Below are 15,410 nucleotides of genomic sequence, written 5' to 3'. Positions count from 1 at the left end.
GAGTGACAGAGATGATGCACTTTCCATTTTGCACTGTCTCCAGTATAACCCACACACATGTGTAGTCATATGGAAGCCCATACCGTCAGCATGAATCAAGAAGATTGTCTCCTCCATCTCTTTAGCATAGAGATCTATGTGGAAGGGCATGAATGCTGGGCACCTTTAACTTTCAACTTATGCGTGCGGTGAGAGATGGCACTCAATTCTGCTCTAATTAATTGGACTGAAATATATGACTCTGTGGAGGAACCTCACAATATAACAAATATGCCAAACATATATATGTTCTCAGATAATCCTCCTTATGGGTATGTAACTCAAAGAGAGCAGTACACCTCTATGTCATTTTCCATGTGCTACTTTTCGCTTTAGTTGAATTTTAGACCTAGAATCCCCTCTGATGATGGGGTGATGTCTTCCTTTTGGTTTTGAATCAACATCAATTCATACAGCAAACAGGCACAGATCATTCAACTTAGATTTCTATTTTAAAAAATTCTTGTGATATGCTCTCTCAGTAGGAACTTTTAAAAAAAATTCTTCAGCAGATTTCAGTTGTTGAACAGAGGATACATAAGGAGTTGTGGTATTGTTATTGACGGTATGGCAAAGTCAGGATAAAAAAGACTATAGAAATATTTCAGGGTACAGATGCAACTCAGGACTACACTTCTTTTCTTTTCCTTTTTTTTTTTTTTTTTAAATCTAAATGAGAGCTTCATGGTATTTATAAAAAAATCAGGGTTTTACCCAGTGCTTGAAATTTCTCATGATCAAATAGGTTTCTCAAGACTTTCCATATTGCTGAAAGGCCTGTATTTGGGTTATGTGTCTGCACGATGGCCTTTCTAGAGGGGATTTCAATTCCAGGGTTGCACAGGCTGGCAAATGAGGTGAGTTTTACAGCCTGGTGAGGTTGGCTTGTGGAATTAAACAGGGCTGCTGTCTTGCAGAGGGCTGAGCATACTATTTTTGGAATAGCAGAGGTGGGGATATATCAAGCTGAAAGGACATTTGGAAACTAGTGGGAAAAGGGTAATAACCTTAAGGTGCAGGCTACTTGAACTAACCTGGAGCTGCTGTTCTTATGTCAGTATAGTGCTGCTGTCAGCAGTGATGCTCTTTTTTTAGATGGAGCAGGTTCTTTGCTAAAGAAACATGGACTGTCTCCTGGTGTCCCCAAAAGTCAGTATTATGAATATGAGGGTGTTAGCATGCAGGAGATATCAGCTTGCTGCGTAAGGGTGTTGGGCTGCATAGTAGTCGCTCCATTTGTGATAAAGCATGCAGGAAGAGCAAGAGGAGACTGAAACTAAAATGACCCTCTCCTGACCACAGCCCAGCTCCTGTGGTAGATGGTAGTTTTGTCTCTTGGCACACACAGGAACTCTATGCAAGCCTATGTGAAGACACTCTGCAGTAAGGATGAAGCCCCTGCATTTGTTCAAGGCAAGAGCCAGTGATGGTCAGCAATGGACTCAGGACAGATCGACTTACTTGAACGAAGCAAAACCAAAGAAAGTTGGGCAATGACTCTGAACATAGTGGTAGGACATTACATACCCCAAGCCTACACAGAAATCTGAGCCATCCTTTGGTTGCTGGAGAAGTGGGGCTAGAAACATGGATCAAGTCTGTTTCATGTGTAACTACACTTTACTGGAGGAGAGTCTTGCTGATAACAGAGAAACTAGCGGGAAAGAACCACCACAGCTCACTGTAGCTTCTTGAGGCAAGATATAGGAGGTCTGTATGTTGTGCCAGGTTTTCTGATGCACAGTCTGATTATGTGGGTTTTGGGGTTTTTTTATCCAATATAGTTTCTCTAAGAAAATTAGTCAGTGATGTTAGAAATACATAATCATGCGATTGCTACTGCACAACTCCTTCATTCAGCTGTCTTATTTTTATGGCGACATCTTAGTTCAGTTGTTCATGCTACTATTTGATTTCTGTTGGAGACTGTTGGAAAATGGCTAGTGCACATTATTTGATAATATTTATATTGCAGTAAGAGTAGGAGGTTTAGGTCACTGTTCTAGGTGCTATACACTTTCAAAGGAAGAAGCAGTCTTTGCCTTACAGTCTGTTGCCAAAGACTCTGCTCCTACAATATTTATATACATAAATTACTTTTGCCCATCAAGAATCTTCTTGCATTAAGTTACCCACTGATAAATATTTGTGAAGTTAAGGATTAGGATTAAGCAACATAATGCAGAAGGTGTTAGAGAGAAAACTATAGCTCTGTGAATTTACTATTAGGTATGTACTCATTTGTGTTTATAATCCAGTATTCCTCAATCTCTTCATGTAATACCCTTGGCTGCAAAAAAAAAATGACAGGAATCCTTTCCTGTTTCTTTACCAGAGTACAGGGAGGTTATTAGCCTCAGATCTGTTTGCAATCCCAGGTAGAGTATTGTGACCCACCCACGGCTGAAAACTTAAGACTCTGGTGAGTTTTAATAAATTAAAAAATTCATATCATTCATATCAGATTCATATCGGATGAGCCTTCAAGCTTCAATTACAAAACTCAAATATTTAGCTACCATGCTTCGGGCTCAAAAAAATTCTCCAAAACATGGAGATTGGTTCAAGAAGAATGACTTTTCAAAGCCAGTTAAATGATGCTGCATTTTTTTAAATAGAAATCTTTTGGTTTCTGAGTCTTGAGGATGAACTAGATCACACTATAAACTTTTTCTCTGGGAATTTGCTTTATAATTGTGATTTTGCTAGAAACTTACTTTATAATTTAGCTAGATTTTTTTTATGCAATGTATTAGTCTCAGCAACTGTTGGATTGAGAATAGTTCAGCTATCATGAATCTGAGTAACAAAATAATAAAAACTTGAAACACTCATTGGTTGTGGGGCTTGGGGTTGTTTATGGCTTTTGGGGTTTGTTTTGTTTTGTCAATACATTAAAATCAGTATTGAGAGAAGATATGGAGGAGGACAGTGTAGCTGAGGATGGCTCTATGTTTTGCAGGGAAAAACCCTACAAACTTCAGTGGAAATCGGATCAGATCTTGGATCTCTGAGGTGTTTTGTTTTGAATTTTTTTTTTTTTTCTTTACACTATGCCTAGTGTCCTTTAAGCCTGGCATAACTAATAACAGTTAAAATATTCTCTTCAGCTCTTCTAGAAAATACACTCCCCAAATGTTTATTGGGTCATGCCTTTTGTCGCATGCTCTTCCTATACATCTCTCTAGGCGTGCTGTGACTAAAGCTCCTTCTTGGAAAAACAATTTGCTACTCTGTTTTTTACAATAATAATTCTTCCTTTCAAATGAACAATGGGGGATGTGGAGAAGTCATGTATTTGAGGTAATAAACTGTACTGTGGTATTTTTCTTTCAAATAAGGACCATAGATATATTTTTCTGTGATTCAATGCAGTGCTTGTTTTCACTTCAGTTTCAAAATAAATTATGTTAGTCTTTATCATGGCTGTATAATGTTTATACTGAAGCAATAATACTGTTCACGAAGATGAATATTTAGCTCCAACATTTTGGAGTAATCTCAATAATCTAGTAAATTCACTAGAGAAAAAAACCAGTGCTTCAATATGACACAAAGCATACTGGTTGTAGTTCGGCACTTGAATACGTGGTATACGTGCCATTTGTTCCGACTGAAGTTATTCGTATTTCCTTTGCCAGGACTTTTTTATGCCTGGATCTGTTAACCTCCTTAAAGAGTGAGTTATCACTTTCTGTGGGACATGCATAAAAATGGCAGTGTTCAGTGCTGGCATTGCTGCCTATCCTGCTGTCAGGATGTTAGCTGTCTGACACTAGATGGAGATGCATGTTATCCTAAGAAAGTGGCAATATATTTCAAACACGTTACAATTATCATGTAAAGGCTAATGATGTCTGTTGAAAATTCTCAACATTTATCTTAAATGAACGGTATTTTTCTGTATGTAGGCTGAGCTAAAATGCCATCCAATATTATTCTGCAACAAGCTACATATAATTGGCCTTGTTATAGAAACTTAAAGGTCTTAAAGATATCTCATGAGTTTATTTTGTCACTGAAACATTCTGCTTTGGATTTATGTGTTAGGCTCATTTCACAGATGGTTTCTAAATTTACAGTTACACAATGCAAGCTGGTTATTTTTTTATTTTATTTTAAAGAACTCTTCAACAATCAAATTTCACCTTCAATTAATCTGCAAAACCCTTCTCTTGCAGCCCACCTTCACTGCTTGCCATCACAATATCTCAACTAGTTCTCTAGGAAATGAGACGAACACAGCCAAGTCCTTGCAGATTTAATGCTTCTCACTGCTCATTTTTCTTTTGTGAGTGTAAGGTATTCTTTTTATATGTGGATTAGAAGAAAGTATTGTTCCAGCTAGAGTTGGAGGGTTTAATTAAGAGGGAAGGTCTCCCAGCATGCCCACTAGATGATCAGGGCTGAATTAGTGTATTTCCCTGTGAGAGATCATTCCACAATTGAAACTCCACTACTGTCGGTGCTTATTGCTGAGACTGAGGGCTGTTATCCTACCAAGTGTTAGGGACCTTAGCAGTGATTGCTTACACTGGAAGGAACAGCCATGTTATAGATGTTGATGACCAGAATTAAGGCCTTGTTTAGGTGACAGAAATGGACGAAGAATTGGTGGACAAAGAGGGGTATGTGCACTTGCAAGGCATTGCACAAGGCTTTCCTAAACTGTAAAAGAAACTCTTGCATATCATAACGCTGAGGTACATGTGGGGAAATGTTTCTTTTGTTTGCCAGTCAAGTGATTTTTAGAAGGCAAAAAATCCCCTTTTTTGACTAAAATTTCAAAGTTGAAATGAAGTCAATGAAAAATTAACTCTAGCATGGGGAGTGCTTTTGGACAGTCTGCAAATACATATATAATAAAGGTTTTTCAATGATAAAGGATATATATTAGCCAAAACTTGGGTGTATCCTTGGGTGTCACAACAACAGAATGTCAACTGAAGTGCTTTTACTCTTGCTTCTAGACATTAATATACTGTTTTCTCATTGTAGTCCTATACAGCCATAGATCAGTAATCCCTTGCAGTCCTCTTTGGGGACACCTCTCAGTTTTGGAAAAAAAGATGAGGCCTTAGGTTGTATTTAAAGTGAGACTCTCTATGAACCTGCTAGTAGTGGATTTTCCAGACTAAAGGAAAAAGGAAGTCAAGGATATTAGTTGCTGTATTTAATTTATTACCTATTAGGATAAAAAGATCTATATAATAATGATATAGAAAAATCTCAAGTCATTCAGTTTTTAGAGGTGAACAAACCAGAGGGAAAGGAAGGTTTAACTTTGTGAAATGTCAATAGTTGAATCTTGGCAGCATAGGTTTTTGTTCCATTTTACTCAGAACATTACACATTGGCAGATAAAGATGAAAAAAATGGCTTACAATTCTATTCTACTCCAAGGTGGAAAAGAAATGTCTTGCATTTTGTGGATTGTGGTCAATTAAATGTTTTTCTCCTGGAACTAAATTCTGGATTGCCTTGAAGCTATATTGCATTTTACCTCAATCCACAACAGAGATCCCATCTTTCCCAGTTTTTCCCAGAGATCCCATCTTTCCCAATAATAGTGACACCATGTAAAGGTCCTGAGATTACAAAATGTGTTATGTCTGGTAGGATGTGGTAGGATCCCAAGTTCCAGATCTTTAGCCAAGTCTTTGCTCTGTCTTGTTTTTCTGTGAGACCTTGGACAAGTCTTATGTGTCCAAGCCCCACATCAATGTCTCTGCTTCCCGCAGGTGAGACAGATAAAGCAGAGGTAAAGAGTGCATGTGTCTGGAAGTAGGAGGTATCCCCACTGCAGTACCTGTTGGAGCTATACAGAAGAACACATCACATGTGATATTGCACTTGAATCCATTTATTACTCAGAACGCAACAGGGGAAGCTCAGGAGTCTCTGTTTCCTGAGCCAGTTCCACTTGGTGCACTAAGAACAGAGGTGTGAGCAGGTGACTCCCAAACTGCTCCTTGCTTCCTGCTGGAAAAGCTATGGAGTTAGTGGGTTGGCTACAGGACAGGTTGGTACTCTTCCATGAAAAATTCTCATCTAGGAAAGTGAAATTTTATCCATAAAAATCCTCATCTCTGTATAAAAATATAACAAACAGCCATAACAATATATAAATCTCCCTAACTTAAAAAACAGACTCTAAGAATATCTGCTGCATTTCAACTAATCTTACCTTTACCCTTCTACTGGTTAATACATCTATATGCTGGAGCTATAGGGAACCAAGGAATTCACAGTTGTTTTCCTCCATGCTCATTGCATTGCAATGGCTGAGATGATTCTGCAGGGGAAAAAAAAAAAAAATAAAAACAAGATGAAAGCAACTATTTTTTACATAAAATCACAACTTCTTCAGCAACTTTTCTTCTCCTTCAAACACAGCAAAGTTCCATGTCTTCATTTGGCGCAACTCATCCAAGCTTTAGCAACTATAGTGATGCTACACTGCTTTCCACCAGAAGAGCTAACCTGAAATGTTGCAAAATGATCTTGGCTGAGGCTCAGTCATGAAGACTTTCTGGGAGAAAGGCTTAAATATTTAGTCTAAATTCCAGTTTCTAACCTAGAGGGACACAAAGAAGTGTTTGACTGCGGCTGTCATCAAAATTCCAAATCATAATATCTTTTTTAGTGTACTTTAAACTCCAGAACAATTTTGATTGGTTTCTCTAATTGTACCAAAAAAAAAAAAAAAAATTCTTTAAAATTAATCTGACTATTTTGAGCCTAATCCAATTCTTAAGAAAAGGCTATGTGAGAAGGGGGAAAAATCAAAACTGGAGGCTGGGTATTGCTTTAGATCTGTGTTGCTTATATGACAACTGTCACATTCATGGTTCTACCAGGGAGAGCAGAGTGGCTGTAAGTGCTGTGGCCCCATCCTTCTTTCCTTTAGCACCTACAGGTATGATGACTGTACTCTGTAGTTATCCCACGCACTTTGCAGACATACTTTGCCCTGCTTCACAACTTAGTTTGGACCCGTGCCTGCCTTGGCAGTGTTCTGTTGTGTTTCATGTTTGGATTGGCGGATACCTTTTCACATTGTGCTCCCACTCACTATGATGAGATCCTGCTCCAACAAACACTTCCATCTCTCATTTATTATTTGCCCATGAGTAATACTGTTAAAATCATCAGGGCTGTGTCTGTCCTCGTGCATAAGGGTCTTACCGATTCTACTCTCTGAAATTCCTAAAGCCCCTTTGAAACACTTTAGTGAGACAAGAAAGCAGCGAGTCAACTTTAGCCAAACATCTCAGATTCCGGGATGTTGCTTTCCTCTGGTGAGGAAGAAAGAGAAAGGAAAAGTGTTTATGTCAAATGACATTCCAGAAATCTGCAAGACAGCTGTCATTTGTCTTTTGATGGTTCATCTTCGTAAGACATTGTCATGATGGATATTTATTTTCAGGTTTACGTTCCTATGCAGAACAGGGGTATTGTAATGCAATTACATTGCTGTCCACAGTTTAGTTTGAGAAAAAAACTATCCTTCCACTGCTTCAAGGCTGAATAAAAACCATCATGGAAAATTCTTATGAAAGAACAGAAAATATTACCCTTTTAGTAGGCTTTTTGTATTCTTCTAAATTCAGAATGTAATTAAATGATATCTCTACTGGAGAACAGCTTAAAATAACTGCAGAAAAGATAACATTTTAACTGAAGAATATAATTTAATAGACATTTCTATGGAAACTCTCATATTTCTATAGGATATCGTTATGAGCTCTTTTAAATTCTCTAAGATTTTTCCATTTGTTGATGCTGCATGTCTATAAAGGATTGTCAGAGACTGCTCAAAGGACAGAAAGCAAACATTTCACTTACAAATATGTGGATATAGCATCCAGAAATATGAAGTAATGCAACAGAAATATCAGGAATAAAATAGAAGCAATGAGTAGACCCTAACAAGTGAGTAAATAGCTAAAGTATGGCAAATTAGTTTTACATAAATAAATTCAAGGGGAGAGGGGGAGATAACAGTGTTAGATAATGGCATAGATGTGCAAAAAGACTCCCGAGGGATGTCTTTTTAGAGTGGAAGGTAGTATGCCTACTATTCATGCATATTTAAGTGGGTGGTTGATTGCTCTCACTGAACTGCTCGGCTTTACTGCAACTGATGGTGTTTGGAATGTGTAATGAAAGCAGAGGGTGGTCACAGTTCTTCCTTCTCTTTATTTATGTGTGCTTTTTAATTTTCAGAATGCCTATGTCAACATCAATCGGATCATGTCTGTTGCATCAAGGCTTTCCGAGGCAGGCCATTATGCTTCCCAGCAAATTAAACAAATATCTAGCCAGCTGGATCAAGAGTGGAAGAGTTTTGCTGCAGCTCTGGATGAGCGCAGCACCATCTTAGCCATGTCTGCTGTCTTTCACCAGAAAGCTGAACAGGTGAGCTGCTTTTGTGACTGGCAAAATGATCTACTGCTACTTTGATAATGATGATGCTGCAATTATTACCTGATGGCTTTTGGCTTGTATGCAGTGAGGTTAAGAGCCTTGTTCCTAGAGGATCAGTGTTTCAAAAACAAATAGTAAAATTTCCCCAAAAAAACTGGCACATGTTCCCTGAGTGGGTAAGAAAATATGTTTATGCCTTAGTGATGAGAAAGAATCTGATCATAAGTGAAGTGCAGTGGTGCAGTAACATGATGCTGTATTTCTATTGCCTAATATCTCATCAGTGCTGTGGATAAATTCGGGATTATTATGGTCAGAAAACCAGTATGTATTTGCACTCATATTTATACGTGGTATATGCTACATGCATAGGAATATTCACACATATGACATAGACCCATACCAGCAGACAGTTACTAGGAGCTAAAGCACATTATTGTTAATGAAACTTACGGAATTCATTCCACCACCTACTCTTGCAGTGCACTGCATAGCCCCAAACTTTTTTAGACCTCACTAAGTAGGGACTTCAGAGACAGCTAGGAACATCCAAGAAAATTTTCCGTGTCCCTGAACTCTGGTTTGTGTCTTTAACAACTACCAAAAATGTTCCATCATTTCATAGCTACAAAAGATTTAAAATATGTCAGTGAATAAACCTTCTGCTTTTTTTACACCTAAACCAGGTCCACTTAACGGTGATGGTTCAACTTTGATCTTATGTTGATTACACTCATTTTCCAGTGACAAACACTGCTTTGGGGTTCTCTTCAGTATTGTTGTGTGCTTGTTTTTCCAAGTAGTTAATATCAAAGCTACTAAGTGGGTGTGCTTTATGTTTGTAAAATGACCCATACTTCAAGTGTCTGAAGAAGAAATTATAACTGATAAGCCAGAAACTGTGCCTTGTAAGCCAGAATATATGTATGGAAAAGTTTAGCTCAGAATATATGTATGGAAAACTTTAGCTCAAAGAGTAAAGATTTTCTTTATTGTTTGTTTCTGACCATAGAATTATAATGGATTTTTCTTTATTTTGTGTTTCCTATTGAGAATAGGCCATAGCATAGAGCAATTACTCACCCTACTGGGCACTTACTCATGTAAGCACACTCAGTGGCTCTAATGGGACTGGTACACTAAGAAGATGCCCAGTATGAGTACTTTCATCTCTGTACAATGGGCACTGTAGTGTTTAGGTGTAGTCTTCATGTTAATAATTGTCAGTCATCATATGTTCATAAAGAAAAATCAATAAAGAATTTATATCCAGTCTATAGTCACAATAAGAATGTTTAAGTTTTATTAATTAATTAGTTCTCTCTTGTTTGTCTTGGTTTGTTTGGTGTTTGGGGTTTTTTTGGGGTGGGTTGTTTTTTTTTTTTTTTTTTTTTTTACAAGCGATCCCCTATTTTTCTGAAGTGTCAGTCTTGTTTGCAATTTTTGAGGAGTTGCTGAGGTATTGTATAACATGAAAGGCAATAAAACGGAAGGCTGTATGAACTGTCTGTCAAGCTAGAGGTGAATTTTTTTTTTTGTCTTCCTACCTTTTGAACACTGTCAAAGCGGGTATTTTGCCTCAGCCTTAACTTGGAAAAAAGCTACACTAATGTTACTTTCGGCTTTGGGTCTTTTTTCTTTACAATTGCATGGATGGGTCTGAAAAACCCAGTCCTACCTTGGCATCTCTTCATAAGGGACTGAAGTTTGTGCTGCCTGACAGAAGCTAGCCTCTCGTTACTAAGCAGATGAGAGAATTTGCTAATTGTGAACAGCAGTTCCTCCTCACTTGCAATAAGAGACAATTCAGTTAGAGATAAGTGCTGATGTGAAGCCTGTAAACTCAAACTGCTGCAGAAAAGAAATGTGGGAGTCAGTGTGTCCATTAGCCAGGACAAAAATTTCAGCCTTGCTTTAGTAATTCTGGTAGGATAAAACAACGGCTTGAATGCTAATCATTTAGTCGTTTGACTTCTGTATAGTATAAGAAGTGAGGTGTTTTGGATTTGGTCTATAACTCAGTCTGTTGTCTATCAAACATTCATTCCAAATGTGACTATTATTTGGCATCACCCAAGGGTTTATTTTTCCTCAAATCAGAGCTTTATTATTTTACAATAAATAAGGCTTAAATCTCTGAAGCAAAGATGTAGATAAACCCACTATTTCCTCTGTCCCAGATTAAATCTTTTTTTGCTCCCTTTGTTCTGTCAGTAAAGGTAGTCTTGTTGTGGATCCAACCATTTCTCCCACAGTGTATCCCTGCCTTCCTCATACCGATCTGATATGCATATTGTCTTTCCTTCTCCAGTGCGATAAGCTGCTACAGTCTCTTTGTTCATTCCTTCCTATTGATTGAAGTTCTCTGTGATGCCAACAGGAAGCAAGTCTATTAGGACCGTAATCTTTTAGCCTTTGGCAAACCCCAGCCTGCAAGGAAGTTGTTGGCTTGGGACAGAGATTTATGAAAAGCTCTACGATCTCTATAATATGCAAGCTGAGCAGGAAGCAACTTGTTTTTCAAGGTCTCTTCCTAAAGACCCCACACAGAAAACTGCACAGAATACAATTTGTCTGGCTTGGAGGGATGAAAGGCTGAGTCAACCCTGCTGGGAATTGAACCTCACATCTGTCTTCACGTGCCTCGGAATCACATTGCTTTCCTGGCTCTTATAGCAGATACATGTGGTATGTTGAATGGAACTTGGCTGAATGAGTTCCTGGATCAAAGCTTTTTTTTTTTCTCTCTTTGTTTCTTTCCTTTTCTTCTTTTTTTGGTGTGTGTGTTTGTATGCATGTGTGAGTCTTAATTTTTTTTAAACACAATTTCTGCATACTAAACCGTCATCAAGATAAGAGCAAAGAAAAGAAAAGGAAAAAAAAGGAAAGAAAAGAAAGAAAAGACAAATCTTGCCAACTTAGCCTCCTGCAGGCTTCCTTCAGCACATGTGTTTGACCAAAAGCCAGTATACTAAACTCCAAACAACCACTATGTCCAGGTCAAGGTGCAACTCAGGATATTCAGTGGAGGTCTTTCCCAAATGTCCCTTCATTCCACCTGCTACAAATCTCTTGGATTTTGGTTTTTTTTTTCTTCTTTTCTCTTTTTTGTTTGTTTCCCCTCCCTTTCTCATGCTAGCATGGAGATATTCTAGTGCAAAAGAGAATCTGCTTCTGTGTCTTTAGGTATGTCTGAGGCTATTCAAGGTTGCAAGAGAACATAGGAGAACATGCCTTATCTCACTGTGATTTCAAGAAAACTGTGATGATTTACACCAGATGAGATCCTGGCCCACTAACTGCCAGATGGGGAAAGCAGATATACCAGGTGTCCTCCCTTTCTTGGATGTAATCTCTGAAAGTGTGCTAAAGTATTCATAAGATGCTCGCTCTACAGATCCTGTCAGAATGAACAAATTAATGTCTTCAATCAGCCAAGAGATCTCAAGCAATTAATTCTGGGTCAAAGTCTACCCTCAGAAGTGCACAAGCAGAATTACTATTTAAGGTAGTAGGTGTTAGGTGCACACGCTAGACATTTATGCTGATTCTCTGAAGACTGACCCCTGACCATTTGTTTCATATTACCTTACTCCCCAACCAAGAACACTACTGTTATCATCTCTGCCTCGATCTCTCTAAGCACATCCTGAACTCCCCTATTTGAGGAAAGGAAATGAAAAAGAGAGGAAAAGAAAGAAGGGAGGAAGAATTTGAGGAAAGGGAGGAAAGGAAAAGCCAGTTGATATCTATAAGATGCAGGGATAAGACCAAGATAACTTCTGCATTAGATAGGGAAATTCCAGAAACAACAACAGGAAATGTACAATTAGCCTCATACAAAAAATTCAGGGCATCAAGAGATATTATAGGTCATTTAAGGAAAACAATTTCATGGCTTTCTTCCCATCTTTCCCCACAGCCATTCTGGAGCATGAAAGTACACTAGAGTTTGGTTTTAATTTCTCCGGGGCCTAGGGGAACCACCCTGGTCATCCTGCAGCTTTCAGACAGAGGCCTTAGCAAGCCATAAACAAGGACTGTGCAGAAAGTGTGGAGAAATATGGACTATAAAATGTCTGAGCTGTGTTTTGGAGCAACCATGTGATACAGCATAGCAGTCCCTGAGGAAAGCTAGTAAGAAGTGGCCTAAGAATACATTATTACCTGACCTAATACAGAATTTGCAACTTAGGTGAATAGATTGTGAGTCAGGACTGAGCGTAGGTCATTACCTGAAAGTTACTTTTGGATTGGATCAGAGGCACAAAGGTATCTTAGGGACTTTTTTATTTTTTAGGAGAAATTTTTCTTAATCTTTCCTGAAGTCTTGACAAACATCGACAATTACTGGAGCCTGTTATTTCAAATCATATTGAAGCAGCTTTTATGTTCCCAATAGGAGCTATTCTAGTCTATGGGCTAGCTTGAAATTTAAGCAATTAATTAAATGGTATTGAGTATCCAGTGGACAGTAACAGCTCCTGTTCCAACCTAACAGTTAGCAATTTACAATTTTAAATTCATCTTTTTTCAACTCAGTCAAATGGTGTTTTTTGTGTTATGAATATTTCTAGCATGAAGGGTTACATTTAATACAGTTTTTTGTGTCTGCCACAGTGTGTGACAAATAGTAAAAATTAACATAGCTGCTTTTTTCAAAATACCCAAATCAATAGTCCTATGGTATGAACTAACGCTTTGCAAAAATCCTTAAAAAAAACATTTGCTCTCCCTATGTGAATCTACGCACACAGCACAGATCACCATGCACTGTTTCAGGGTATCGGAGTAAAACACTGACAGGCTGCATTTCTTAAAACTTTTTGAAAAAGATGATGTCAACTGCTCCTACTAGTGGCAGAAGTGAAATTACTGCTGTAATTGTTGATGTGACATTGTCTATATACAATAGATATATAAAAGAAAGATAGATGTGAGACAACAAGGTGGAAATGTGGTTATGTGCATAGGATGTTCTTGAGACTTCTCCCACCTACTGCGCAAATCACAGTCTGGGGATATGGCAGTACATGAGCAACGTGACTATAAGAGCTTGTAAATTCTACTAAAACCGGTAGAATTCAACGGTTTTGATAAGAGCCATAATAGTGTGATTCCAGCAGCAGGAACACTGGTCTATAAGGTGTAAAGGTCTTTTGTTCACTGCTTTGACCAAAAGGTTCACGTAACAGCCCCAAAAGGGATTGATCTCAACTCCGTGCTCTTAAAACTGCATAGGAAATGATGTGAATTCCACTGCCTTGGCACAAAATATGATGACTTCAGCTTTATGCAAGGGTGTTTGGGGATTTAATCTGAAGAAATTCAACAGATCAGGAGTGAAACCAACACAAGAGAACCTTCCATCCTTGCCTTCAGTCTTCTAGAAAGCAGAGTTTTCACTGGTAGATTTATACTTTGTAGAAATGAATGTTTAGGAATTCATCTTTGTCACTGAATCTTTGTGCACTGAAAAGAAGTGTTTACAATGCAAACACTTTATAGGCTTGATTACACAGCAGCATGGTGAATAGCTTTACACTGCTAATAAAAAAGGATGCTGATGCCAGAGCCAGAGTTGAATTGAAATTCTTTGCTTTGAATCTCACAGCCCTTCATGCTGTGAACGAGTGCTTTACTAACAAGCCACAGGTGAACACTTCAGGAGTGGATAAAGCTCTAATCCCAGGGGTGGTTTTGTGGCATTATACATTCACCCTACAGGGCACTGCATCTGTTGTATAATTAGCTGTTCTTTTTTATAAATAGCCCTAAAGTATGGCAGGCTGGTTTAACAGAAAGATGGAGGAAGAAAAAATATTAATGAGAAGTAATGAGGTGGCATTAGGCAGTCAGTATGGACAAAATATGAACATGTGAGCTGTGTCACTGAAGTAAGACCTGCTTAAAAGATGTTGTGGTTTAAGCCGGCAGGCAGCTAAACACCACACAGCCGTTCGCTCACTCACCCGCAGTGGGATGGAGGAAGAGAATCAAAAAAAAAAAAAGTAAAACTCATGGGTTGAGATAAAGACAATTTAATAGGACAGAAAAGAAAGGGAAAATAATAATAATGACAAAAGAATATACAAAACAAGTGATGCACAATGCAACTGCTCACCACCCGCTGACCGATGTCCAGCCAGTTCCCGAGCAGCAGATCCCCAGCCAGCTTTCCCCCTAGTTTATGTACTGAGCATGACTTCATATGGTATGGAATATCCCTTTGGTCAGTTGGGTCAGCTGTACTGGCTGTGTCCCCTCCCAACTTCCTGTGTACCCTCAGCCTACTCGCTGGTGGGATGGGGTGAGAAGCAGGAAAAGGCCTTGACTGTGTAAGTATTGCTCAGCAGTAACTAAAACATCAGTGTGTTATCAATGTTATTCTCATCCTAAATCCAAAACACAGCACTATACCAGCTACTAGAAAGAAAATTACCTCTATCCCAGCCGAAACTAGGACAAAAGAAAAACAGGATGGAAGCCTTAGAGACTAAATTCCTCTTTTCTTTCACAGAACAGGCAGCACCCAGGAGAGCTTCCCCAATTTGTTCTGCCAAAGTGCATCAGCACTGCTCTGGAGGCCTTTAAGAGTGGAAAAATATTTTTTTCCATCCCGCTGCTCCCCGAAGCCGTTCAGTTTCTGGCTGTCTGTTAAGGCTTCCAACGAAGGTGCTAAACCATCTCAGTTGCAATGGCGATAACTTTTTTTATCCCTTTTAGTGGATGTCTGCCTACCGGGAACTGTACTGAGACCAGCAGCTCATTTTGCATTGGCTGCTTAGCAGCTGTCAGATGGTAATGGTACCTGATCACTGCTGAACTGGGCCAGAATCAGATGTGTGACCCAGGGGTTTAAATCCTTGGTGTCCTATTAGCAGTCACACTGAGCTGGCCTTGGGTTGGCAACTGTGTGAATACAGTCTGCCTTTCACTGA

At 38.7% G+C, this 15,410-nt stretch overlaps 1 protein-coding gene across 1 annotated transcript in view; it reads left to right on the top strand.

The window, feature by feature from the left end:
• KALRN (kalirin, RhoGEF kinase) overlaps window positions 1-15,410 on the top strand; it is a gene marked incomplete at both ends in the record, with an annotated part of 195,652 nt that overhangs the window by 6,598 nt on the left and 173,644 nt on the right. The window contains one exon of the mRNA XM_009584498.1: window positions 8,269-8,460. Within this exon, the coding sequence (XP_009582793.1) occupies window positions 8,269-8,460 (192 nt within the window). The remainder of the gene's footprint in view (window positions 1-8,268; window positions 8,461-15,410) is intronic.

The sequence above is a fragment of the Fulmarus glacialis genome, unplaced genomic scaffold (genome assembly GCF_000690835.1).
Source record: "Fulmarus glacialis isolate BGI_N327 unplaced genomic scaffold, ASM69083v1 scaffold3929, whole genome shotgun sequence".
In the NCBI taxonomy this organism is placed as follows: Eukaryota; Metazoa; Chordata; class Aves; order Procellariiformes; family Procellariidae; genus Fulmarus; species Fulmarus glacialis.
The sequence above is the reverse complement of the archived record's forward strand: the minus strand, read 5'-3'. Positions and strand labels throughout refer to the sequence as shown.